Below are 27,645 nucleotides of genomic sequence, written 5' to 3'. Positions count from 1 at the left end.
GCAGCAATAGCGCCGAAACTAGCGTGACGCATGTTTTATTACCTTAAGTTGATGTCTTTTACTGGTAAAAAGCAGCATAAAATTTTTCTGAAAGTTTTGCAGTAGGTTCTCATTCTTGCACGTATAAAAATTCAATCATTTGCTCGTTCCGTGCGACAATCGGAAGTGCCTGAGTAATGCACATCCAGTTCCGGCTTCGCGCTATTGGCTAGTCGCTCATAGCACTTCCGGGCGACGAGCGACGAATTCTAGATTTGCAGAACCGAGCGATCGCGCGGCATGACCGAGCGATCTGTTCAAGCGACGGCCCGATCCATCGCTGGAAGCCGTCGCTTGTCGCTGTCGCGCACAAAATCACGCTCATGGATTAGCAATAGTTTTTCACATCTGCCTTTCGTAGCGACTCAAGCATCTTTCCATAGATGCAACGAAAAGAATGAAAAAATTAAGAGCATGTCAATCCTATGGCGGGGCTCGGTGGTAGATATATAACGGCAAATAATAATAATAATAATAATAATAATAATAATAATAATAATAATAATAATAATAATAATAATAATAATAATAAATATAAACTGAACATGTGAAAAATTATTGGGTGTTCTTTATTGTTAATTTTATCAGTAGAACGAAACAGATAGGAAATATCGACGAAACCATGGACTGAGCGCAATGAGGCGCTGTAGCCTCATGTGGTTTATTTGCGTGCACTTTCCTGATATGTCACGTTGTCTTTTTTTCGTTCTTTTTTCGGAGCAAACGAAAACGGACGACGAGGTCATGAGAGGCGATGTGCCACTGTCCTGTGTCTTAGCTGGCTCAATTTATCGTAATGAAAGTAGTGCAGGCATTCCTGAAACGAGACAAGAACGCCATGTGGCAGAACCTCCCCGGCAGGTACACCCCGACAGCTTCGCATTCAGGTTATGGGGCTATTGAGTCTCGGACGTATACCTTAAAACCACAAAGTCCTTGATATGAGGCACAGGTCATCGCTCTTTAGTCTTTTTTTTTTCGTTAATGAACGTCCAGGCCTTCTAGCCAAGAAGTGAAGCACCAGCAATCCACAGAGTGCCTTCAATAATTAGCTATAGTACGTTTCTGCAAACATGATTTTTATTTTGTTTTTCCTGGAGGTGTCTGTTTCATGTCATGACGTAGGATATGGTGACGTTTTGGGATTCACTTAGGTTCGCAAGGTCACATGTTATGCTGCTACATAGGGCCGGGCTAAGGGTGGCGGAATTGCAGACGATCGAGCCGAAGCGAATGCCGAAACGTCACGATGTTCCGCTCCCATGGGTCCTCTCTCTGCATCATGACGTCATGACAAGTACACCTATCGGAAACTTAAACCTAAACATGTTTGTGGAATGGATATTATAATTATATAGGGCAGTCTGAAGATTGATCTCGTTTTTGTATGGTTTAGAAGGCTGGGTACATTAACGCAAAAATGAATTCGGGAAATGTCATGCCAGTACGTCTTTATTACATTTACCTCGCGACTTCACAGACGTACGTATGCGTTTTCAACAGTCTTTGTTTTTGCTGTTATAATTTTATTTACTATACCATGCAGTTATGTCATGGCCAAGCAACAAGCACATATCGCAGCCCACATTGGCAGATTGATTTTATTGTCCTCAGACAGATGGCGCCACCACTGGTGACGTCGCTACTTTATTTATTGGTGGATGATACGTTCGATAAATTGGACTCCACCAGCACGTCCTCGCACAGATTCCACCACCGAGTCGAGCAATCAGAGTGATTGTTTTGCTTTTATACTTCACTGGTGTCTCCACGAAACAAACAAAAAAAACATGCAAATCCTAGTCAATCCAAAAGTCACCGACTATGCCAAAACCAGGTTATGGTGTCTAGCCACCATAACCAGGGGACAATGTAGCTGCTGCAGTCACTTCTCGATAGCTGACATATCTAACAGTGTTAACACAATGCAAAACATAGTGTCGTACACCTGCACATTTTTTCTCAGTAAACGAAACTCCTGTTAACGGGAACATGTTCTCCCGGACCCTTGAATTTTCATTTAACGAGATTCGACTGAAATGCTAGAAAACTCGGCATTAGACGAAATCCCCCGCAATATGCCACCCCTGTGCGAAGTTTTAACACAAATCCGCGAGTGATTAAGATGAGCGGGCATGTATACATCAGGGCTCCTATTTAAACAACGCTTGGTAGATCGTACAAAGGCATTTTGGGTGCGATCTTGTACGCGTTTCCAAATCGAACGGAGGCGGTCCGTTCTTTACGTCACGAAATAGGCGGTCCGTTCCATTGCGTTCATCCGATAGCAGACGGCACGGAATGATTGACAGCAGATATCACGTCGCAATTGGCGTCATGGCGTTCGTCACGGTTCAAGTTGACCATTCGTGTGCGGCTGGGTGGAACGGACCACCTCCGTTCTATTTTGGAACGCGTACAAGATATCTTCAGCCGACCAACACTTTACCACAAGAGGATCTCTAGGAAAACTTCGATTTTAACGCCTTAAATTACCTACCTTACCAATATGAACGAACTCACCTCCATTTCATTGAGAAGTAGTGTGGCTTCTTGTCGGCGAGCCCTCTGCGAACATGCACAATCGAGCAAACATCAGTGCAAGAATTTGATAGGTAATGAACCGGTAATTGTCCTGTGCTATCGGGGCTTAACGGAGAGACGAGAACTATGAGTAGGATTCCTGATTATTAAGGATTTAGCTGGTAACACGCAGGAATTCTATAGCATTAACGAGAGGGTGGCAGGTCTTGTTGTGAAACTTAATAAGAGGCAGCAATTGAAGGTCGTACATGTCTACGCTCCTAGATCCAGTCATGATGACCAGGAAGCCGAACGCTTCTATGAAGACGTGGAATCGGCAATGGGTAAAGTCAAAACAAAATACACTATATATTGATGGGCCACTTCAATGACAGGGGAGGCAAGAAGCAGGCTGGAGACAAGTCAGTGGGGGAATAAGGCATAGGCTCTAGGAATAGCAGGGGAGAGTTATTAGTAGAGTTTGCAGAACGGGATAATATGCGGATAATGAAAAGATAATGATAAAGAAGTAAAGAAAGCCTTCGGAGCTATGCAAAGAGGGAAGGCAGCTGGGGAGGATCAGGTAACAGCAGATTTGTTGAAGGATGGTGGGCAGATTTTTCTAGAAGGACTGGCCACCCTGTATACGCAATGTCTTATGACCTCGAGCGTACCGGAATCTTGGAAGAACGCTAACATAATCCTAATCCATAAGAAAGGGGACGCCAAAGACTTGAAAAATTATAGACCGATCAGCTTACTGTCCGTTGCCTACAAACTATTTACTAAGGTAATCGCAAATAGAATCAGGAACACCTTAGACTTCTGTCAAGCAAAGGACCAGGCAGGATTCCGTAAAGGCTACTCAACAATAGACCATATTCACACTATCAATCAGGTGATAGAGTAGAACTTGTTGCTGGGCGAGTTGGTTGGGATCTAATGAATACATTGTTGCACCAAAAAAGGAAAATAAAGACTTGCGAAGGAAGAGTACGAAACGGCAGATTGAGCGCTGATCTGTCATTTCGTACTCTTCCTTTCCAAGTCCTTATTTTCCTTTTTTTGGCGCAACAATGTATTCATTAGGTGATAGAGAAATGTGCGGAATATAACCAACCTTTATGAATAGCTTTCATTGATTACGAGAAAGCGTTTGATTCAGTCTAAACCTCAGAAGTCATGGAGGCATGGAGGCCACCTCCTCCCTGTTGACTGCGCCGTCACGTGGCCAATGACGAACGTGGCCACGTGACGTCATGATGCGACGTCACGTGGCCACGTTCGTCATTGGCCACGTGATGGCGCCGTCAACAGGGAGGAGGTGGCGCCACGTCATGAGTTTATAAGATGAGCGCGTTTGTGACGTTCCGAGTTCTACAAATGGCATAAGTGACGTCACGATGCGACGTCACGTGGCCACACCTTTAGACCGCCAGATGAATGCGGCGTGACGTGTGCAACGACGCACCTCGAAGGCCCGGATTTCATTCCCGCCCAAACTATAATATGCGAAATTTTCTTTTCAAAGCCATTGATTTAATTTATTGAAGGAAACTTCGCTGAGCAATTCGACATCAATCCGAGAGTTTTTTTTTTTGACGTGTTTTTATTTTGTGCGCCATCTGCGATTTTTCTCGTTATCTTTCACTCACGTCGACTTCAACTGATTTTCGCGTAATGGGGCATATATAATGCTTTGGCATTGAAATGGATGAATGGCCAAGTTATCTAGTCAGCTGACACAGGTGTTGGAGTAGGTTTCGCAGGCGAGCATAAGTATAGGTGGACAAGCATGAACCGACACGAGAATGTAGTATAGGTAGAATATGCGGATTACTTACGCTCTGTCCGGAGAGAGTCTCGTTTATGCAAGAGTTGAAGATATGTACCTAGGAAACGAAATTGTAATAAAGGGGAAGGCGCAAAATAGACATGCAACCATCAATATATTTTAGAATCAAGAAGAATTATTCACATAGCCAAGTGTCTCTTTGGTTTAAAAAAGCTTAATTGCCACCGCGCCGCTCATTTGCACTATCTAAAAATGCCGGAAGAGGCAATCCCCGCCCTGAAGCTAGCGTTCAGGTAATGATTCGCCTTCCTTAAGAGGAAGCTTTAGCTCGGGTGCTCCTATCTAAATACATGTAAAAGGAGAATTCGTTTTTCTCGGCAACCACTGTACCAAATTTGACGGGGTTTGATGCATTTAAAAGGAAAACTTAAACTCGAGTGACTGTTGGTTTCGAATTTTCGATTTAGGTTGTCAATTTTTTAATAAAAATTGGCAAAAATCGCAAATTTTCAGAAAACGAAACTATCAAGCTTACAACTCCGTAACTCAGCAAGAAAAAACGATATCGCAATTCTGTGAATTGTATCTAATAGCACATCTAAAGCGGACAAATTTGACATCTTACGCATGAATCTCAAAAAATTTATTAATATATAATTACAACTTTTGCAGAACTCTCGTAAACAACGTAACAAATTCACGTAAGATGCAAAATGACACATCAAATTTGTCCGCTTTGAATGATCTAACGGATGCGGCTTACAGAACCGCGATATCTGTTTTTGACGCGGAGCTATGAATTTGTAAACTTTGTACTTCTATTTTTTTCAAACTTCTGAATTTTTGAAAATCTTTTGACCAAAATTCAAGCCTTAAATCGAAATTCCGCTCCCAACAGTCACTAGAATTTAACTTTCTCTCTCAATTGCAACAAATTTCATTGAAATCGGTCCAGGGGTGATATCAGAAAAACGTTTTTGCGTTTTTACATGTATTTGAATAGGCCACGTCGGAGTTGGGCCCGAGCTAAAGCTTCCTCTTAAGTCGAAGCCAAGTCCCCCTGGCGAGGAGAAAATACGTTCTAGGCAAAACGTTGTCCTGTCGCCTTGTCGGAATGCAGGAAGATTCGTCATACTCAGGATGAGGACAACTTCCTCTAACGAAGACGTCACGTCTTCGAAACGTTGGGTCCTAGCTGAGGCCAACAGTTCGGCAAGGCGACAGGACAGGGTATAGCGCAGGTCATTTGTCGCTGTACTCGAATCAGACACCTCGGTGACTATATTGTCTATATATAGACTATATTGTCTTGATAGCTCCCCCCGATACACTCTCCGTAATCAACCCTTACCAGTTCCTTTTTCCCGTACAAGCTACGGAGAATGTCTTCTTCAATACCAGATACCAGCAATACTGAACAAATTCTTAACTTGTACCAAATTCGAACTACCAGAATATAAATTCAAGAAACATGTGCGAAATATGCTTTTAAACATGTAAGAATCATTCGAACAACATCTTTATTGTGCTATTTGGTATATATCTCATTTTGATGTATAAAATTATTTTTTGCCTTTGCACAAGTGCTTATAAGGATTTTGTGACATCTGAATTATATGCAATTATGCTGTGCACTAAAAGTGTTGCGTTGCGTGTACTATATTTCATGCCTATATTTGTGTACAGCGTTTCAGATGATTATTTTTGCAATCTGTCTGCTGCTGTTTAATGGGTCCTTGGGCACTCTCAAGATGTCTGCGACATCTTTTCGCCCAAGAACCTCCGACTCGGTGTTGTAAATAAACTTCACTTCACTTCACTTCACTTCACTTCACTTCACTTCACTACTTTGGTTGACGTCGCGATCAACTTCGCCAATCACAGTCCGTTATTCTGGCGAAATTCAAGCGGCTTGTGATGAGTGTGACCTGTTAAACGGTGACCTTTTTTTTGTATCCTAGGGGTGAATAACAATATCGTCTCGCTGCTAACATAAGTCGTCTGAGAAGTGCTTGGACTTTCCGTTGCTGTCAGAAAGTTTTGGACGCGCAGACGCAAGCAGCCCGCACGCCCAAGATACCAAGGTCTGCTTGAGTTTCTCTGAGAGCCAAGCGGGATTGCTTACGCAGGGAAAACGAAAGCCCCTTGCGACCACTAATCTATACGAGTCTCCAAAATAGCATATTTCGGAATTTTCATGCTGCATGACGTGCATATACTTGAATTGGGTTGCCACCTGTTGTCGTAATGCAGAATGCTATTCCTTTTTTATCAGTGCTGTGCTTCGTACGAGAGCTCCACAATCTTGAAGGCGAAATCAATGTTGAAGGCCTACTCCTGCGTTATTATACCGTGGTATAAATCGTCACGTGTGTCTACGCGTGTGTTACGTATGTCTACGTCACGTATCACGTATGTCTACGTCTACGTCACGTCACGTATGTCTACGCGTGTGTCTAGCGCATGTCTACGTCGCTTTTTTTGTCCCCTGTCTATGTATGCGCTGTAAGTGACGATTTATACCATGGAATACAAACTAGCCCGTACTCAAACCTTGCTTCGTTATTATACCGCCTTCATGCATAGCGAGCTAACATTTCTTAATTCTGTAAATTTTTTTTTTTGGGGGGGAGAGGGCTTTAAACATTTAGACCGTAGAAAGAGTACTTGAAAGCCTCAAAGCGCCCCGACTAATTCATTACGACAGCTCTTATGCAAGCAAGTTCTGGCTTCATTTTGCGGGCGGTGTGTGTTTCATGACATCATGGCGCAGAACATGATCACGTGGGATGATCACGTGGGAGCAGATTATTGCAACGTTTTGGAACTCGCTCTGCCTAGCTCCGTCTACTATTATGCGGCTAGGCGGCGCCATTCTCCCCAGATATGCCCTCATGTAGAGATATGTAGAGAATTAAAAAAAATACAAGTAAGCTGCGTATGCCCTTACGTAGAGATATGTAGAGAACTAAAACAAAAAAAAAATACAAGTAAGCTGCGCCAGCTCTAACTTACGGACTCTCTGTCGGTGCAGTAGATCTTATCCGGCGCTTCAACGCTTCTTACGGTCAAGCAGATGAGGAGACCCCTGATAAAACGGTCAGTTCTTATCTAGCCAGGTGGCAGGACAGTGAGAACGAAGAAGCAAGTATATGAGAATTCAATGTTTCGTCTCAGTATACGTGGCTTTCTTGCTAAATTCTTAGTGCTGTATGTACAAAGTCAATTAAGTGGCTGTTTTAAACTTTCTGTTTAACGTGCGATAATCGGTGAAATCTAAGTTGACGTTCCCTAATTTGACATTTCGAACGTTAAATTAGTGTACACAAAATATAAATATCTGAAATGAGGGACACCCGCTTACTTGACAAGAACGCTGAAAATCGACAATTGATCTTGGTTTTCTGCGACTATATACTGTTTCAGTTTTATTGTTAAAAAGTGAGATTAGCACTAAAATAATATTATTTACTGACCAAGCTTCATAGCAGCGGCGTATATTAGAAGACGCACCGTAATCGCCAGTTTATTATGAAGCACCAAATTTTCATCCAAACGTTTTGCTAAAGACTAAATGCCTTGGACTGTTTTAAAGAACTGCGATCCTAAAGTGTGCAGTGAAATGCATTGCTGTTAAAGCAACAGTTTTCCGTAATGCATAATTACCCGCTGTTGAAAGCATTAACTGAAATAGCCGTTCAGTTCGCAGCAGATTTTAAATACTTCTTTCTCGTAAATATATAATGCCGGTTCACAATGTTTACCGCGATAGGTCGTGCATTGTGTCCTGGCGCACTTGATTTCTGCATCAACAACTTGCAATCATAGAGTTGATAATTTGGAAATGTTCATTCGTAATTTTGTCCCTAACTGACCTTTATCACGCGAAATTTGATGCCCCACGTTGCAATACGGCACTGTCTAGTCGGTAACAGCCTAACAAACTCCTCTCCAAGAATTTCTTGGGACTTTTCTTCGAGATATCGTCCTAGTAATTTTAACGTGAAACTGTAATGCTCACGAGGAGGCATGTTTTCGGGTATTTTCCAGTGCACCAAATGTTGGGACTTCAATTTCACCCGACTCGGTGATGATTACTGAGAGTGAGAAAGACCTTGTGGTACGTACTTCGCGTGTGACGTGTTGAAATCGCCACGTATCCTTCATGGTTACCGCGCACTTTCGCAACGCTTCAGTGACTGCACAAAAAGAAGTAAAACAGAAAAAGAAGGCCGACATGTTATAGTTTTTAACAGGTGCAGAAGCATCAGAACATAACTGAACAGATGAGATTGAAAACGTCGATATTTGAGGTACACAAGAACAGTGAGTCAACAAAAAATGGCTGTAGCTTAGCTAAGCTTAAGCCCAGGATGCGAAGCATACTAGCTTTTATTTTAACGCGACAGCGTTAAGGAGCTCGTGTCGCAGAAAAACCGGTGTCGTCGGCACAGGCGTGCGGCGCTTGCTCGGGCGCACATTTCGTTGCCGCGCCGAACGCTGCGTTGCTCGACGCTCACCGCGTCCGATGCGGGGCGCGTAGTCGCTGCGCCGTAGCAAAGCCACCTAGGAACAGTCTCTGTAGCACGCCGCAACCTTCGCTTCTCATTCCAACGAGCAGCTCTGTCTCCAGGAGGCATCTCACCCTGTGAGTGTCTAGCAGAGGCAAGCGCAGCTGCTTATATACCGCCGCGACGCCGCGAGCGACGGCGCGAGTTGGAACCCCGTTTCTCCTCTGTCGTGACGTCACGGTGTCACGTGGTCAACCTTGAAGGCGACGCCGCGAGCGACGGCGCGAGTTGGCGCCCCGTTTCTCCTCTGTCGTGACGTCACGGTGCCACGTGGTACACGAGGCAATCCTGACAGAAATGCAAGAAATAGGTGTAGGATGCAGAACCTACAACTATATAAAGAACTTCCTGACAAACAGGACGGCAAAGATTAGATACCAGGATTTGGAATCGGAAGAAATAGAACTGGGAAACAGAGGTACCCTGCAAGGATCTGTACTCTCCCCACTCCTCTTCAATCTGGCTATGAGGGGCCTCCCGGCTAAACTCAGGAAAATAGAAAATTTAAACTTCAGCATGTACGCAGACGATATAAATGTTTGGATACACAAAGGTAACGACGCGGAAATAGAAAACAAACTGCAAACAGCCGCGGACACAGTAATCGAGTATGCAGCAACTAGGGGACTTACTTGCTCACCAGAAAAATCGGAACTCTTAATGTACAATCCCAAATCATTAAGGCTGAAAAGAGACAGCGATCTCAACATCACGGTTGGGGGCAAACCAGTACCCAAAGTAGATAAGATAAGAATATTAGGACTTTTCATCCAAAGCAATGGATACAACGACGAAACCATAAGGAAACTGGAAGGTTATGCAGCACAAGTCACCGGGATATTCAGAAGAATAGCTCTCAAGGGGAGAGGGCTAAGAGAAAGAAGCCTAGTTAAGCTAGTACAAGCGTACGTCATCATCAGAATTAGCTACGCCACACCATACCTTAACATCCGGGCTTCAGAAAGAGACAAATTAGACTCGATCATCAGAAGATGCTATAAACGAGCACTCGGACTACCCATAAGCACCTCTACTGAGAGACTCCTAACAATGGGAATTCACAATACTTGGCAAGAAACAGCCGAAGCAGTTAAAACCGCCCAACAGGAAAGACTCAGCCAAACATATACAGGCAGAGCTATCCTGAACATGGTGGGGCTGCAGACAGACAGAGGCATGCAAAAGAAACGTGGCATACCAAGAGAAAGCAGAGAACAGCTAAGGATAGACCCACTTCCCAAAAACATGCACCCCACCTTCAACAAAGAAAGGAGAGAAAAGAGAGCCGAAGCACTGGTCAGACGCTTCAGCGAAATAGATAGGGAGATAGTGGCGTACACGGATGCGGCCAGCGGCAAACTGGGTGCGGCAGTAGCCTCAGTGGTTGATGGCCAAGGCGAAGCAGTCTCAGCAGCAACAATACGCAGCCGCAATCCGGAAGCAGCGGAAGAAGTAGCAATCGCGCTTGCCTGTGTCGGGACCAAGGCGAGCTACATAATAAGCGACAGCAAAACAGCCATCCACAATTACGGAAAAGGCAGAATCGCACCAGAAGCGATACGAATACTAACAGGAAAGAAAATTGACAGAAAAATCAGCCTCGTATGGGCACCAGCTCACACGTCGGTCCCAGGCAACGAGGCGGCACACTTCCTAGCCCGAGATCTCTACTTCCGGGCAGGAACAGAGCCGCCCGCTTGCAAGGAACTAGACGAGAGACTACAGACCTACACAGAAATAATTGAAAACTATAAGCTTCAGCGTAGAACTGTCCCCCCTCCGGACAAGGAGCTCGGAAATAGAGAGGCGAGAGCCTGGCGCAGACTGCAAGCAGGAAACTACATAAATCCAGTATGGGCGTCACACGTACTGAAAGACGACGATATAGACGATAAATGTAAGAGATGCGGGGAGAGGGGGACCCTCGACCATATAATCTGGCAATGCGTAGACTCCCCAGGTGTCAAGGAAGGAATAAATAGTAGAGAAGCCTGGGACACCCTTCTGCAAAGCGCGGACCCCGCCATGCAGAGGAGAGCCATCCATCTGGCGGCAGAGGCCGCGAAGAGTCAACAACTCTTTGCCTGCATCTAGTCGCGGAGACTCCCACTCCTGTCCCTAGGCCTGCGCGCCAGGGACAGGGAGTAGGGGGTCTCCTTCTCTGATGGAAATAAAAGTTTTTGGAACGGAACGGAACGGTATTGAAGGCGACACCGCCGCGCCTGAGGAGCTGGGTTGAGCTCTAGTAATGTGCTTCGCATAAAAAAGCCTCAGCTTAGAGCCAGCGCTTCGGCAACAACGACAGCGATCGGGGACAAGCTGTGCCCTTGGAGTAACGCTCCATTACAGAGATATGGACTCACAAGATGACTAGTGCCACTCACCTGACTAAATGACTAGCCACCAGCTAGATCGGACATGTTTCGAACAGGTCACAACGAATTAAAACTAGGGTTGCCAACTCTACCGCTCAGAAAGAAGCCGGATGTACGGGAGGGGCTTCTTGCCTGCAGCGTTGCATACCGTGATCGTTTTCGATGAAGGAAGTCTTTTGTCACGACGCAGGCAGAAGGACACTTTGACTTTAGGCTGCGCCACAGCAAGTTCGAAACGCGCATTTGACTCGGTCAGCTGTTCGCAAGCTACTCCACAATGACAGATACTATCTCCCCTGGAGCGCCGTGAACACGGGCCACAAATAGTCACTTCAATATTAACGACTTCTTCCAATTTCCAAAAGGCACGGCGCATGTTCCACGACCGCCGTCATCGTTAGCATACAAGGCCCAGAGTAGCACTGGATAACACTCACAGTTGCTTAGTTTCCAGTACTTGCAAGGAAATAATCGATGAAGCGGATGGACAGATGTATAGTTCCTTCACATTTTTATATTTCTATGTTCTTGTTTCTGCATGTCATAATCAGTTTTCCTCGCATGTACACCCACTCCTGCCATAGCCCTAACGGGCTGCAGTATAAATAAATAAATAAATAAATAAATAAATAAATAAATAAATAAATAAATAAATAAATAAAAATGACGGTCGCGAAGGCTCAGACTACCTAGTAGACCTGCAATACCAGAGGCCGTGGATTTCGCAAGCTTCAATGTGGCACCGCTCCTGCGAAAGATGGCGCACTAGTGCTTAAAAGAGGGCTGAAGAAGAGCAACTGTGGTAAGAAGGGCGCACGTCTTCTCTGCTATCGTGACGCACCAGCTTAGCCGTGTAATGACCAACTAAGAAAGCGAGGACAGAGAGGGAAAAGAGAGGTAGGAACAGAGAGGAAAGAAGGGCACGGAATTCAGCGAGATGAGACTTTCCGGATGGCATCCTGCGCCGTATGCTCGGGGTTGAAAAATACTTCACTCTCCACCTGTTTGTAAAAAAAAGAGAGAAAAGCTCACAATGGCATTCTTTCCGAGGTCGCTTCGAACCCAAGTATGGCGAAAAAGCACTCAGAACTATACTGGAATTATGGCGCCGGCAAGTTGGGTGTGCAAGTGCCATTGAACGTGATGAGATTGGTCTGTGTAGGGAGAACATCGCACGAGTCATGCGAAGGCTGTGGGTTCGGCTGCCATCGGCAGCAAGAACTATCGTTCTTCCATTTCTGCTAGCTTGATTCGTACATTTGTTACCATAAAAACTAAGCCCTTCAATTCTCTTCATTCGTTTCGCTTCCTCTTTCACTTAAAGAGACACTGAAAAAAATATTAGGTCGAGCTAGGTCGACAGTTTATTTGTCTAGAAGCCTATCACCCTTTTCTGTGCGCCAATATATCATTCTGTTGGGTAGAAAATTGCCGCCGGATTTCCCGTTCCTGCCGAATTTCAACCGTCCGTCGCCAAAACGAAAGAATTGACGTAATCTCCCCGTGGCCTCGGTCTACGCCATTGAGAATCAGCCAGCGCTGACGCCACATTATGGGTACCGTAGTAGACAACAGATGGCGTCACTCAGATTTTTCATTTGCCACTTTCTCGCTTACAAAAGCTGCGTTATAGCTACGAATGATGAATTTGTCCCAGCAAAAGCCTAAGCATTCAATCGAGCTCGACTTAATATTTTCCTGCAGTGTAGTGAAGGCTGACTGTAGTTTAACAGTCAGCCAGACCCTCCTCGGCCACGTGGTTATCTCGTTGGCAATACACTCACGCCACGGGCATTCCATGGGAACTGGAATGACCCCAGAGCCGTGGTGTCTCGGTGGTCGCCCTCCGCGTGACATTCTCGGTTCGGGGCGACGTCGGTACCAATCGCGTTCGCCTCGAGGAAGTGCTGTTCCGAGCAGAAGCAGGAGTAAGACGAGGCATGACGGAATGGTCGACGGGAATCTCATGACATCGGCGGCCATGTGGTCTGCGCAGAAAAAAGAGTACGTGGAGAAAAGAAAGTTAAAATCGAGCATGGAGGAAGGTAAAAGACAAAAAAAGAAAGCGCAGTTTTACCCGAAAGGCGAAGCATTGCTTGCGATAGCAAAACACAGCTATGCGAAGGGCAGTCGGTTTACGAGCTGCACAAACTGCTGTAAACTTTCGCTTACAAATTAAATCAACGAGCACGATGTCAAGCGCGCATAGGTGAACACGAACGCTTCTCAACTGATGACCACGGGCACTCGCTGCCAGAACACCGGCGTGATGAAAAGCGGCAGCAGCGGCGAGCGAATTCCCCTTCGGGCTGCCTCTCACTTCAATGCGAGCTAGGTGCGCGAGAGCAAAGCGCACACGAAGCCATCAGCTACCTCGGGTCGCCTGGCCTTCGAACCCATCGCAGATTGCCTCTAAAAAAATTGGAGGACGCTTAAGCTCCGCCTTCAAGAGTGGAACGCGATAGCATTATCGCACCCCATTCGCACCGCCTACTCAAACGCGCTACGCCAGCCAAACGTCGCGTTCGGCACAGATAGCCGGGCCCCGAGGCGCCATGAAGGCGGAAGCGATCATGGGGCGAGTGGCGCGCCACGTGTCGGGGCAGCGCCGTACATTGCGACGAGGGGGTCTTCTGTTTTTGCCACAAGATGGCTCTGCGTGTGCGCAGAAGAAATTTAGCAGAAACGTACTTCGCTACTCGTGAAACTGCGACTTCTGTAAGTTACATGGTCATAATTACCGATATACACCGCAGTACAACTTTCTACTGCATGTTTCTGAGGCAACACCGCATTCACTAGAGGCGATTTTGTCCCGCTTTGAAGGAACCAACTAGTGGCTGAGTGGTAGCGTCTCCGTCTCACACTCCGGAGACCCTGCTTCGATTCCCACCAGCCGATCTTGCAAGATGTTTTTTTATTTATGAAGTGCCTTCTGGGATTTATCGCTCACGGCCAACGCCGCGGACGCCGACGCCGACGACACCAGGTTTTCTGCGACACGAGCTCCTTAACGCTGTCGCGTTAATAGGGCGCTGGCAGCCGTGCTCAGCCGCCGCAGCCGGAGTAGAAGAGGAGAGGGGTATAAACCTACCCCTCCCCCGTCCTAACGCACGAATGTTCCCGCTCGACCCCCTCCCTTTTGCGTGCGGGAGAAGGCGGCGCGCACACTCCAGGCCTCCGTCCCTCGCAAGCGCGAGAAGTCACCGCCGCATCAATCAAGCTACCATGTTCGGCTCAACCTCGCAAGCTTTCGCGCGCATCAGTAGCATACGGCGCGCGGCTTCAATGTTGTCACACTCGGACCTTAAACGAAACATCACGGCGACGACGACGACGACGATGGAATTTCACTTGAAATGTCCACATAATTTAATTAACCTTCTGTAAGACGAAGTCAGCCCAAGCATCGCTGCGGCCGCATGGCGCCTGGAGTGAGAAAGACAAAGACAACTGGATCGGTGTTGAGACCATCATTACAACCATCCTCATCATCAGTGGTGTTACTGCCTTCCTCGTGTTGGCGCTTGGCTGGAACTGCTCGGCTACTCTCTGCGCTGGACCGACGTGAGTGGCCTTCCCGCTAATCGTCAATAAACTACGTAGCATTTGCCGGAGCTGCCCTGGATCTCCGGAGCCGCACTTTTCCGGCCACTACCGCCAACACCATGAAAGACGATGCCGGTGAGCGACCCAGTTCATGAAGTTGACCAGACACGGGCGGTGCCGCTCGCCACCGAAACCCAGCTGTGTTCAGTGGCACCGCTGACACTGACGTCAACGACTAGTTTTCGTCGTACGAACGCGTGGGCAACCACAACAAATGGATCAAACGGACAAACCTCAACAACGTCAATTTTTTATCTCACAGATGACGCCTACCTCTGGTTCCGAAACCGCAAGGCAACCATTGCGACGTGGAAGTACTTTAAGGCTGCCTTCGCGGAGGTACTTGGCCGTCCGGCCGTGCGAAAGGTTCGCGCCGAACAACGCCTCCGCCATCGAGCGCAACAGCCGGGTTTGAATTTCACTAGTTATATCGAGGACGACATATATCTCTGAAACCGAGTGAGCCGAACGATGGTTGAGGAAAATAAGATTAAGCAAACACTCAAGGGCATTGACGTCGGCGCTTTCGAAGCGCTCCTAGGCTAAGAATCCTGCCACCGTCGCAGCCGAAAACACCTACTAGCATAGCTTGGTCGAATCACACCCCGCAACGAGTGCTCGCCCGCCAAACTGTTCCTCACGTGTCCTCACTATTCAGCTTGGCGACTGCTCCCGGCCAGGCTGATGGCGGGTCTCTGCTACCTCAAATCAAAGCCTTCACTCGTGAAGAGGTGGCCCGCCAGCTCTCCCTCACACCCAGGAGCCTGTCCAACTTTAGTCCACGACCACGCAGCAGGTGTAACCAGATGATAGGTGTAACGTTAAGGGATAAGAAAAGAGCAGATTGGGTGAGGGAACAAACGCGAGTTAATGACACCTTAGTTGAAATCAAGAAAAAGAAATGGGCATGGGCAGGACATGTAATGAGGAGGGAAGATGACCGATGGTCATTAAGGGTTACGGACTGGATTCCAAGGGAAGGGAAGCGTAGCAGGGGGCGGCAGAAAGTTAGCTGGGCGGATGAGATTAAGAAGTTCGCAGGGACGGCATGGCCACAATTAGTACGTGACCGGGGTTGTTGGAGAAGTATGGGAGAGGCCTTTGCCCTGCAGTGGGCGTAACCAGGATGCTGCTGCTGCTGCTGCTGCTGCTGCTGCTGATGATGATGATCATGATGCAGCAGGCCATGCGCGAGCAGGTTGCAGAGGCTTAACCGCCAGTCCACCAGCACGCTCGCGTTGCCGCCCCGGTGACGTCCGCGAACGCCAAGTCGCGTCCTAGACCCAGCCCTCCTCGATGTGCTTCAAACGTCCCGTCAGTACTTCCGGCCGCAAGGTCCATGGTCCAGGCGGAACGGTGGGCCGATATTCTTAGCGTGCGGTATCGCGTGACATGTGACGCGCTTTTGTCGCCACCGCCCACCGCGTCTTGACGTCGCCGTTGATCCACACGTCCCTGCAGCCCATCAGGATGCCGATCCGAGCCCGTCGCCGAACTTCTGGTAAGCTCTTCAGTAACTTCAGCAGCCGTCGTTCATACCGAGGTGGTGTCGCCACCAGCTTAAATTTAGTTTTTGTGCCTTTTCCTACTTGCCAAGACTCTTCTCAAGATAAGAGAAGCTTTCTCAGAGGCTCTTCTCAAGGTAAGAGAAGAAGGTAAGAGAGGGACCCAATTTCGGGGAGATAAAGAAATTGTTATTACAGTAATAAAGTTGAGCTGCACACTCATTAATGTGGTATGACATTCCCATTTACGGGCTACTAAAACTCACACTCTTGCATCTACTCGTTTATTTTCCGGCTTATCCGAGAGCGTGAGACTGGTGCTCTTCTGGGATCCACGCGTCTAAAAAAAAAAAAAAACATCTTGTGTGTCTAACCTAACTTTCTTAAAACATTGTAAGCAAAAAAGGACACTGCTCTAGAAGACTGTAGAATCATTTAGCGCATGCTCTAATTGATGAGCTATTACATATTACACAATTTTGTGTGTTCAGTAATATAGTGTATTGTGCAATGCGCCTAAGAGACCTCCGCTAGACCCATGGTGTGCGGCCTAGAATGTCTTGCAAACGTTTATCTTCGCTTGTTCTACGTGGTAAAACACGGCACACACTTCACCGAACCTGAGACAAACGTACAGCCAAACAGCGCATTATAAAAAAAAATACTACAAATATTCTGAGACTGGTCTGTATACTAATGCGTAAGCATTCTTTGGCTCGGCTGCTACTTGGCTTTTGCTTGCTTATTTAGCTAGCTTATGCATGTCCACCCATCTGCCAATCATCTACTATTACACACTATTGTAACGATAACATGGGTTAACTTCTTGCTTTTCTTTTTTTTCTTACAATCTTGCTGCGGCGGCAATGACAGAACCAGTTTTTATTTCTTTTTTTCTAACATTACCAATCATTCACCATTACATCATTATAACAATTACATGTTTTAACTAGCGTTGGTCTGGCATCGTCGATGATGCTGAGTTCGTGGTCAAAAGCACATTCCGCAGGTTTCCAAGTGCGCATTTATGTTGCAGATACAAGGCAGGTACACGGCAGATTTTTGTTGGGGTTCTTGCCACGTATGCTTACGCATTAAAGCAAAGCTACAGTCCGCATTTCACACTGCCCACGTCTTGCTCTCCATCACTGTGTTTCTAAGAGATGTTGCTAAAATTGCGTCTACCAGACATGTTCACGCACACCTACACATCATCCAATGACTCATTCATGTACGACGCATGCGCAGGTGAAGGTAGAAGGAGGCCTGCTTTTGTGAAGAAAACATCGGGAAAAGAAAACCTACACATCATCCAATGACTCTGAATGAGTCATTGGATGATGTGTAGGTTTTCTTTTCCCGATGTTTTCTTCACAAAAGCAGGCCTCCTCCTGCCTTCACCTGCGCATGCATCGTACATGATCGCGCTTTGACTATAAAAGGACACGTTCAGCGAACTTCCCTTAAAGGGGCATTCAAAGAGAAACATACGTATTCTTATTATTTCAAAACGTTTTTTTTTCTCGTCAAATTAGCGGTATAGGTTGTTCATCAGAAGAGAAAATGAAGATCGAAATTGCACTTTTAGAAACAAATTTAGTTACGAAATGAAAGAGCTGTACGCACGTATGACGACGTCACGAAATTCAGAAGTAGTTATCATATTTGGGCTGTTGTGACTAGGTGAGAGTTCTCGGAGCTCAGTGAGTTAGATTTATGACTTTTTTAGAACAGAGTAGTCCATGTTTACTGATCGAAAAAAACATGAACGACGCTTAAGCTTCGCCTTTAAGAGTGGAACGCGATGGCATTCCGCTGGCTACATCTAGCGCTTCCCGGCAACTGCAGCCTATGCATCCATAACGTTTACGGGGAAACGCTGGTGGCGAACGCTATGCACGAAGGCGAGCTTTCTGACAGAAACGCGGCCTCTTGTGTGGACCGATCCCGGGGGTTGCGCACAGCCATGCGAAAAAAAACAACATCATTTCCAGGTTTCTGGTATTGTTTCGCACTTTAATATTGAAATCTCAGAGGATATAACATAAAAGACATGCGCTGTCGCTGTTTTATTTCATGACATAAGTTTGCGGGCTGCCATTCGCAAAGTTCCGAGGAATAATTTTGCCAAGAATATGAGACAAGGTGTGAGCAGCCTGAAGTGTTAGAATGATGTGGGAATATGACCCGCACATACCGCACGTCATATAGCAAGGCCTGGCATATATATATGCCCCAAAATGAGCGGAAATTTGCGCTCGCGCAAAACTTCGCCGACGCCGAAGTTGACATCGGATTTTCTTCGACACGGGGCCCTTAACGCTGTCGCGTTAAAATGAACTCGGTGCAAGCAGACGCGATAAAAATCCATGACGTCATCGCAAACACGTGCCGGAACTCCAAGGTGGTGTCGCCACGAGTTTAAATTTAGGTTTTGCGTCTTTTCCTGCTTACAAAGGCTCTTCTCAAGGTAAGAGAAACTTTCTGATATATTGCAAGCGCAATTCAGCAATACAGCTGAAATTATTTTTGTCGCTGTCTCTTCAAGCATATTCGAGGCAACATCTGTGGAGTGCTTGATCGCTTTCGGTACGTAAGACGCATGCGCAAAGCGGACAAAAGCGAGAGTTTCCCGAAGCAATGATTCCGCGTACGTAAGCTGCTCGGCTCACACATATTTATTTATTTTTATTTATTGAACATACCTTACAGGCCCCTTTACAGGGCATTGAGTAAGGGGGGTAATAAAGAAAGTACAAAGTAACTTGTCGGTATACAACGTACGGCTCAAATTTGCAGTTTAACATAAAGGAGAGGAATCGATGATAATGTGGTACGGCGGCAGGTACAAGGTCGGGCCGTCTGACTACAGCAAATAGCTACACATACTGATTTACTTAATTACCTATTTATTTATTTATTTATTTATTTATTTAATAATGCGAAATCATTATATGTCCCACGAGGGAGAAAATTCGGCGTAATCGCGCGATGGACCACGGCGCAAAGAGTGAGAACACGTCAAAACAATGCTCGGATTGACGTCAAATTTCTCATGAAAGTTAATGCAAACACAGACAATAATGGCCTTGGAAAGAAAATTTGGTACATTTGGGTTTCGGTAGGTACCGAACCCGGACCTCCGGTGTGGGAGACGAGCACGCTTCTCCGATGCCATGGTGGCTCCACGTTATTGGTGACTAAAGATGGGTCTATCGCGTGCGTGACTGCACACGTCTCTAACGTCGCAGCAAGATGGGTGCGACGTTAAAGTTGATTGAGGTGGATGAGGGATGGTACAAATGAGAGAAAGGTGGATTAAAGTGGATTAAGATTGGTACAAATGAGAGCAAGGTGAATTAAGGTGGATGAAGGATGGTACAAATGGGAGCAAGGTGGATTAAGGCGGTTTAAGGTTGGTACAAATAAGGGCAAGGTGAATTAAGGCGGATTAAGGTTGGTACAAATTAGAGCAAGGTGAATTAAGGTGGATTAAGGTTGGTACAAATTAGAGAAAGGTGGATTAAAGCGGATTAAGGTTGGTACATATGAGACCAAGGTGAATTAAGGTGGATTAAGGTTGGTACAAATGAGAGCAAGGTGAATTAAGGTGGATTAAGGTTGGTACAAATTAGAGAAAGGTGGATTAAAGTGGATTAAGGTCGGTACAAATGAGAGCAAGGGGAATTAAGGTGGATTAAGGTTGATACAAATGAGAGCAATGTGGATTAAGGTGGATTAAGGTTGGTACAAATTAGAGAAAGGTGGTATAAAGTGGATAAAGGTTGGTACAAATGAGAGCAAGGGGAATTAAGGTGGATGAAGGATGGTACAAATGGGACAAAGGTGAATTAAGGTGGATTAAGGTTGGTACAAATGAGAGCAAGGTGAATTAAGGTGTATGAAGGATGGTCCAAATGAGACCAAGGTGAATTAAGGTGGATGAAGGATGGTACAAATGAGACCAAGGTGAATTAAGGTGGATTAAGGTTGGTACAAATGAGAGCAAGGTGAATTAAGATGGATGAAGGATGGTACAAATAAGAACATGGATTAAGGTGGACTAAGGTAGAGTTTTGAAGGACACGTGACAATGTATGACGTCACGTGTCATGGACGTAACGAATCGAGAAGTCATAGTGCTTTCGCACTCAAATAACGTAAGAGTACTTAAGTGACTTTCAAATATTTGTTTATTTATTATGGAGTGAAAATGTTGGCAACAAGTACAGCGTGTTGCAGGCTTTAAATAAGGTAACATTTTAGGCGAATGAATGCTGGTTACAGGTGAACTGAGACATTTCAACTGTTTAGCAGCTCGCATCCAAACGTGGGCCAGTCACTTGAAACTAAAAATATTACAGAAATATGAGTCTCATTTTCTTATATGCTGACGTAGAGGTTGTACGAAAGAGGTTTTTCGCAAGCATTTCACAAACACTTCACAGATACTCACTTTAAGAACGAAAAAATAAAAAAATGTATTTAAGAGAAAGTTCTTCTTCACTTCTGCAACCTCTCACAACAAACCTGAGAGATCATCAAAACCAAATAGATACGCAAAGACGAAATCGCGCATGAGCAACCTACAAGACTGAAGAGTATATAGAATATATTGACATAAAAAAACAACAGCTAAAAGACTCATACAGATCCAACGCACTTCATGGAATCTACACGAAGTGAAGCTTAAATGAAGCCGATAATTCAATGTTGTACAGCTAACGGTGATGTATACAATCCGGTGACGGCAGGTGTATGCACTGAAAAGTAGGACACCTATCTAGCAACATTTAGGGTTTCTGTACGTACCTCTTATGCCGCAACGGGACATATCCATTCTGGAGCATAGGCCAACAACGGGCACATCCCCTTGGTCCCATACTGAGCGGCTTCGGGAAATATCATTAACCCTTTCTTTCAACAGATCGGCTTGCTTTAGAGGCGTCTGTGACCGCAGGTGATGTCTTAATGTTTTATGGTAGGATTCGTACCTAGTTGGACATACCCATTCGGAAGGATTGGCCAAACAATCTAGTGGCACATAGTGAGTGACCAAATCAAATAAAGGATACAATAACTAAGTAAATTTTCATGAAATTCAATTCACCATTTCTATAACTAATTAGTGTGCTTTAAACATGTCTGTGAACTGACGTTATATGTGCAGGTTTCATGTCGGAAGTCATTTTTTTACGCTAAACGGGGCTGAAGGTACTTTTATGTAAGCTTTGCATATATATATATATATATATATATATATATATATATATATATATATATATATATATATATATATATATATATATATAGTCGGCAGCACAGCCGAGTTCTGGCAGGGTTTCGCAAAGAAAGATTCGCTTTCATATACAGAACGCCAAAGGTTTGCTGTCTACGAATAATTCGATGAGACGTCATTATGTTTTCTGATGCATCGGGGCCAAGACATTTCACAGGAACGCCTCGAATTTCACCGCTACGCTCTCATTCTCTTTCCAGGCAAGTTTTACTCAGTAAGAGGGACAATTCTGGAAATGTACATTCCACTTGATTGGAAAGACGTTACGAGTGCATAGGACGATCCTGTACAAGTATAATTTATCTCTGTATTTGTCCCTCAGTTTATTTTTGAAATCAGCGATATATGGATACAATGGACAGATCGCTGCTGCGGGACAAGGCGGCAATACGCGAATTTCATTCTCTATAACAACGAATTACCTTTTCCTCAAGGAAGCTTCCCAAAGTTGAACGGGGAGTTGTAGACGACCGCTACAATATGGCGGCCTCATTTTTGTTAGAAAACCAAGTTTCTCTTGCAAAGCTGTACTTGAATAGCTACTCTCTCTTCTTTTTTTGTTCTACCAGTTGATCGTCAAATAGCATCTCGCAACGTTTTTAAGTCATAACAAACGCAAGGAAAAAAATCTTATATGTGGTTGAAGAGTGCCGAGAAGTCTTTGTTCAACGCGCCCATTTCCACGTTTAAGAAGCAAGGCGTTTTTGAGAACACTTGTTGGCTCAATATCTTTGTTATGTCCCTTCTTATTTGTTTTTTAAGAAAAGGAAGCTTTCAGGAGAGCTAAGAATATTTTTTTCTTTTTTTACCGACAAAAAGCACATGCAGATGCTAGCCCTATAGCCTTGCGACGAACGCGCATCGTATAAAGAAAACCATAAATGATAAAAGTTCCTTTTCTTTTCCTTTGAAATGTCTTTTGGACGTCTTTGGAGGATAGCTTTAAGAAATTCGGTAACACCAAGCCCAGACGCAGCTATGACGCGCAACACAAGGAAGACTTGCAACCCACAGCAGTGAGATCTAGATACAGATAACAAATGCCGAAGCGCGCGATCCTGAGATCACAAAAATTCTGATTATGTAAATGTAACTGTCGACGTAGAGTGTCTTACGTTAAGGGTTGAACGCAACGCGACACTACTGTGCCATCACGCGCGGCTCTTGTAGTAACTCACCGTAGTGTGCGAGTACCCGTAGCCGTCAGGGTTGACTACCGGGTAGATGTGCTACTCGTAGGTGGACACCAGCCGGCTGATGTCTCCTTCCTCCCCGTACTGCGTCGCCAGCTGCAGTTAGCAACGCATAATGCAGAAAACGAAAGAAAGTTATTGGTCCCGCGCACGGGGATAATTGGTTGACGCCTAGCATGTTTGACATTGGTGCTTGTGAAGGGTAAATCTGCAGAGGGTATGCGATATATGACGTCAAATGTGTCAAATTATGCAAACTCATTTCAAGGCACTTGACAGTATACACTGCCTAAAAGACAAGATGATAGAATGATTCTTCTTGGATTTATTTTTACGAGTCGTCGTAATTAGAGAGAAATTAATTGTATACACACTGTGTAGTCAATATTGCTCCGTCTTGCCCAAAGAATTAAATCACACGCACACTTTCATTATTGCCTGCATGGAATATAGTCAAAGAAAATTGTGTTATTTATATATTGCTGCCGATACACGGAATGTTGATAGTCCCGTCAAGCATGGTAAATTGGTCATTTGTAGCAGTACCGAGTATAGTGGAAATGAGTGAAGGCACGTTGAGCATGCGGGGGGTTCAACTGACCGGAGGCTTACTGTTTGCTGCTCCTTCTTTGCCACAGCTCGGCATGACTGGCAAAAACGAGTCGCCTCCCGAAAAGTAGACGCGACGCCTCAAGGTAGTGGATACTACGCAACGCAATAAAGATGCAATTTGTTCGTGATGAAGATGCCACGCTGATGTGCACGCAATGACAACGATTGTGTTGATATGCAATACATGAGAACTGCTTCACTTCTTTACTCTGAATGAAGTAAATGATCCTCACTGCGTCACATTCGATGATTAATGGCCTAATTCAAAGCGTATGCTTTTTATACTACATCTTCTCCGACGGGTAAAAAGCGCAGCACCACGTTGGAGTTCGCAATTCGAAAGTGATGTAATTTAAAATTAAATTATGGGGTTTTACGTGCCAAAACCACTTTCTGATTATGAGGCACGCCGTAGTGGAGGACTCCGGAAATTTAGACCACCTGGGGTTCATTAATGTGCACCTAAATCTAAGTACACGGTGATGTAGTTTCACCGGCAGCGGTCTCTACGGGGAACATTATGGCGCCTGTGCGATGAGATTACAAGCCTCTACACGGCGTGTTAAAGCTCACAAAGTGTCAGAAACTTTGGTGAACCCACGAATGTCGCGTTCACCTATATTTAGAGCATCGTCCGAAGAGTTCGAGCGCACCGTTAAACCTTGTTTCACTAGCAATGTTTCGCCAAACTGTTAGTTTTATTCCGACATCAATTATACGGACACTCCAGGCGCATTTCTGCTGTCGTCGTCGCTGTCGACGTCGCCATGAAGTTCCGCATAAAGCCCAAGGGCGATGACGTCGTGAAATATGACAGCAATACTGACGAGGAAAGAAAGTGTGGTTGTACGTGGTCTTGCGCTGGCGCATGCTCCTGGTGCGTACCGCGCACGTTTCTGCAAATAACAAAGTCAATCGATGGTCCTACCTCGTCCTATATAGTCCTGTGCACTTATTTCTGTGTGTATGCGTCTAGCTTGTAGGTTTAAATCCTTGTTCAATATGTACCGACACGCCCAGCACTTGGCCTTACTAGATAACATCGTCCCCGCGCGCCGTATGCTGTATGTGTGAGTGACAGCGCGAGAGCGTGAGCCGACAATGGTGGCTCAATCTCGCGCGCGCAAGGGAGGAAAGCGGGGAGGATGCGCGCCGTCTTGCGTCGCGCGCAATGCACCGGGGAAAGGGAAGGGAGAGGGCGTTGTACTGCGACGGCGGCCGCGCGGGCCTTGAAAGCGATCTGCGAAGGGGTTACAACGAAGGCGCCAAATAAAACAACGGACGTAGGAAGGTGACAGGTGACACGAGACAACCACGTAGGCGCCGACGTGGTTGTCTCGTGTCTCCTTCCTACGTCCGTTGTTTTATTTGGCGCCTTCGTTGTAATCATGCATAGCGCCTACGTGGTTGTCTCTTGTCTCCTTCCTACGTCCGTTGTTTTATTTGGCGCCTTCGTTGTAATCATGCATGCGCCTACGTGGTTGTTTCGTGTCCCCTTCCTACATCCGTTGTTTTATTTGGCGCCTTCGTTGTAATCATGCATTGCGCCTACGTGGTTGTCTCGTGTCTCCTTCCTACGCCCGTTGTTTTATTTGGCGCCTTCGTTGTAATCATGCATAGCGCCTACGTGGTTACTCGTGTCTCCTTCCTACGTCCGTTGTTTTATTTGGCGCCTTCGCTGTAATCATGCATAGCGCCTACGTGGTTGTCTCGTGTCTCCGTCCTACGTCCGTTGTTTTATTTGGCGCCTTCGTTGTAATCATGCATAACCAACTCGCCCACCAGCACGTGCTCACTGCGAAGGGGACAGCGTTCGCCGAGTGCTGATAGCTTCGTGTGCGCTGTGGTCTCGCCGCTTAGTTCGCGTTGAAGCGAGATGCAGCACGAAGGGCGAATTCGCTCGCTGCTGCTGCCTCGCTTTCTCACCCCAGCGTTTTGACAGCGAGTGTGCGCGGTCATCAAGTGAGATGTACTCATGGTTGCTTGTGTGCGCGTGACACCGTGCTTGCCAATTTAGTTAGCAAGAGAAAGTTTACAAGCTATTACGGCCAATAAAACTACTCCCCTTACTTCGTATAGCTGACTACTTATTGGCTATAACAATCGACATGTCGCCTTCCGGGAGAAACTGCGACGGTCTGTTTGCTTTAGGTCTCTCAGAGACGCTCAGTTGGCGCTCAGAGACACCGAAACAGAGACATTGAAACAGAAATCATTGTTGATCTCTGCCTGGACACGGAGTTTCGCACACGAATTGCTAAACGAAACTGACGGCCATGATGTCTGCGGGAGCGTCACGCATGGTGGTTCAGCCAGCACGTAAATTATCAGTAATACAAGGATTTGCTGATTAAACTTTGTCCTTCGTCCGAGAATCCTCGGTCCAAAAGCCTCCCTTTAAAACACCAGCTGCTGTTGAAAATTTACTGCCTACTTGCCTGTTCTAATAGACCGTGCCAATGTTTCAATTTGTTGTGTTGAAGAAATTGTGTTCTTTATGACAACTTTCGTGGTCCGTAGGTGGCGCAGCAGTTGGTAGGCATTCACGTTGTCCACCAAGTTTACTGTGCCCAGGATTAGAAGCATAGCATCAAGAGTGAGCTTTTCACAAGTGGTGTGACAATATCTCCGAGGTTTCGTTGGTGGTTCGTCTGACAACAATCTCACGCGAATTGCCCGTGTCGCGGAATGTCCCTGGCTTACCACCGAGACAATTTGAGCTTTGTGATATACGACTGTACTGAGAGGATAGTTACGAAAGCACAAGGACAAGTAGGGCTCTCTGTCTTGTCTATTCTTTGATCTTGCCCACGTACTTGTGATGCGAATCTCCTCTTAGCAATAAGTTTTCACATGTGTAACTCAAGTATCTTTCCACAGACGCAACGAATAGAATGAAAAAAAATTAAGAGCATGTCAATCCTGCTGCACGGCTCGGTGATAGATATATAAAGGCAAATAATAATAATAATAATAATAATAATAATAATAATAATAATAATAATAATAATAATAATAATAATAATAATAATAATAATAATAATAATAATAATAATAATAATAATAATAATAATAATAATAATGATATTTATTTTATTATCTTCAAAAATTTCTCGTCGTTTGTTAACTACGTTTCGACATTCATTCAGAACTCTTCAATTTTGTTATGAGCTGATGACGTGAAACTTTCAGAGCGGTAAAAAATTTTAGTGATTGCGCTACTCTCCAGAGCTGCACTGAAAACAAGCTCGTCATAAATGCATCAAAAATGAAAGTTAGAAGCTTTACGCGGGAAACTAACAGGACTTTATTTCGTTTTAGCGTTAAAGGTGTTCTCCGGCCAAGAGCTCAGGGTATGAAGGACCTCGGAGTGTACTTCGATAGCTCTCTGAGTTTCTCTCTCCTCGCTCAAGAGACGGGGCGACGTGCACTTCGAAGTCTCGGCACAGTACGAGAGACTTCAAACAACCCGGGTCATTTGTAACTTTATGTATGTTCTTGAGTATCTCTTATCGCTGAGTATGTTTTTGAGTAACTTTATGTAGTTCTTGAGTATGTCTGCATAGTTTGGGGCGGCACTTGTATTGTGAACTTCTCGAAAATGTGGAAAAAAAAGTTCACATCTATATTGAAACATCGATTCTGTAAAAAAAAGCCTTCCATCTCCATAGAGCTAAAACAGACACTCACGTTACCTACCCTCACCTGTTAGAAGCAATAAATCGGATGTTCTCTTTCTTCACGAAGTAACACATGGAAGAATCTGCCGCTCGTACTTGCATTCTAATGGCCGCTTTTACATTCCGCAGAAATGCACAAGGGAACAGCACGCCTTTCAGCCTTCAGATTTTTGTGGCCCTCTATGTAGAGTGCAGGCGACATGTAACACCCGTTCAGAGTACCTGGATATGTTTATGCCTAATCTTATTTACTTATTTTATTGTACCCTCAAGACCAAAGTGTTACAGAGGGGAGTGGGTAAAACACATACACAAGTAAATAAACAAAGCAGCCAGAAATGGTTAGTCATTACAGCAAATTTGATTAGTTAATTGTATCCGGGAGTGATAAGGCCGAACGAAACTTTGAGTTGTCCTTGATTGCGACAACTGCGCCGGGAAGGC

General features: G+C 45.4%; 1 protein-coding gene across 1 annotated transcript; it reads right to left on the bottom strand.

The window, feature by feature from the left end:
* Positions 1-587: 587 nt before the first annotated feature.
* On the bottom strand, positions 588-22,276 carry LOC135917145 (uncharacterized). Its single transcript, XM_065450639.2, has 7 exons — positions 22,139-22,276; positions 13,088-13,291; positions 8,486-8,556; positions 7,373-7,468; positions 4,407-4,454; positions 2,563-2,607; positions 588-856 (listed from the first exon to the last, which is right to left on the bottom strand). The coding sequence occupies exons 2-7, from the start codon at positions 13,284-13,286 to the stop codon at positions 782-784; spliced, it is 534 nt and encodes a 177-aa protein (XP_065306711.2). The 5' UTR covers positions 13,287-13,291; positions 22,139-22,276; the 3' UTR covers positions 588-781.
* Positions 22,277-27,645: the final 5,369 nt, after the last annotated feature.

The sequence above is a fragment of the Dermacentor albipictus genome, chromosome 8 (genome assembly GCF_038994185.2).
Source record: "Dermacentor albipictus isolate Rhodes 1998 colony chromosome 8, USDA_Dalb.pri_finalv2, whole genome shotgun sequence".
In the NCBI taxonomy this organism is placed as follows: Eukaryota; Metazoa; Arthropoda; class Arachnida; order Ixodida; family Ixodidae; genus Dermacentor; species Dermacentor albipictus.
This window is presented reverse-complemented; position numbering and strand designations above follow the sequence as displayed.

Coding starts and splice junctions, on each gene's coding strand:
- LOC135917145 (XM_065450639.2), bottom strand. CDS start 13,286: ATGGCCGCCGATGTCATGAGATTCCCGTCGACCATTCCGTCATGCCTC. Junction 7,469..8,485: donor TTCAACACGTCACACGCGAA/GTACGTACCACA, acceptor CCACCTGGCTAG/ATAAGAACTGACCGTTTTAT. Junction 4,455..7,372: donor ACTGCACCGACAGAGAGTCC/GTAAGTTAGAGC, acceptor TTCGTTTCCTAG/GTACATATCTTCAACTCTTG.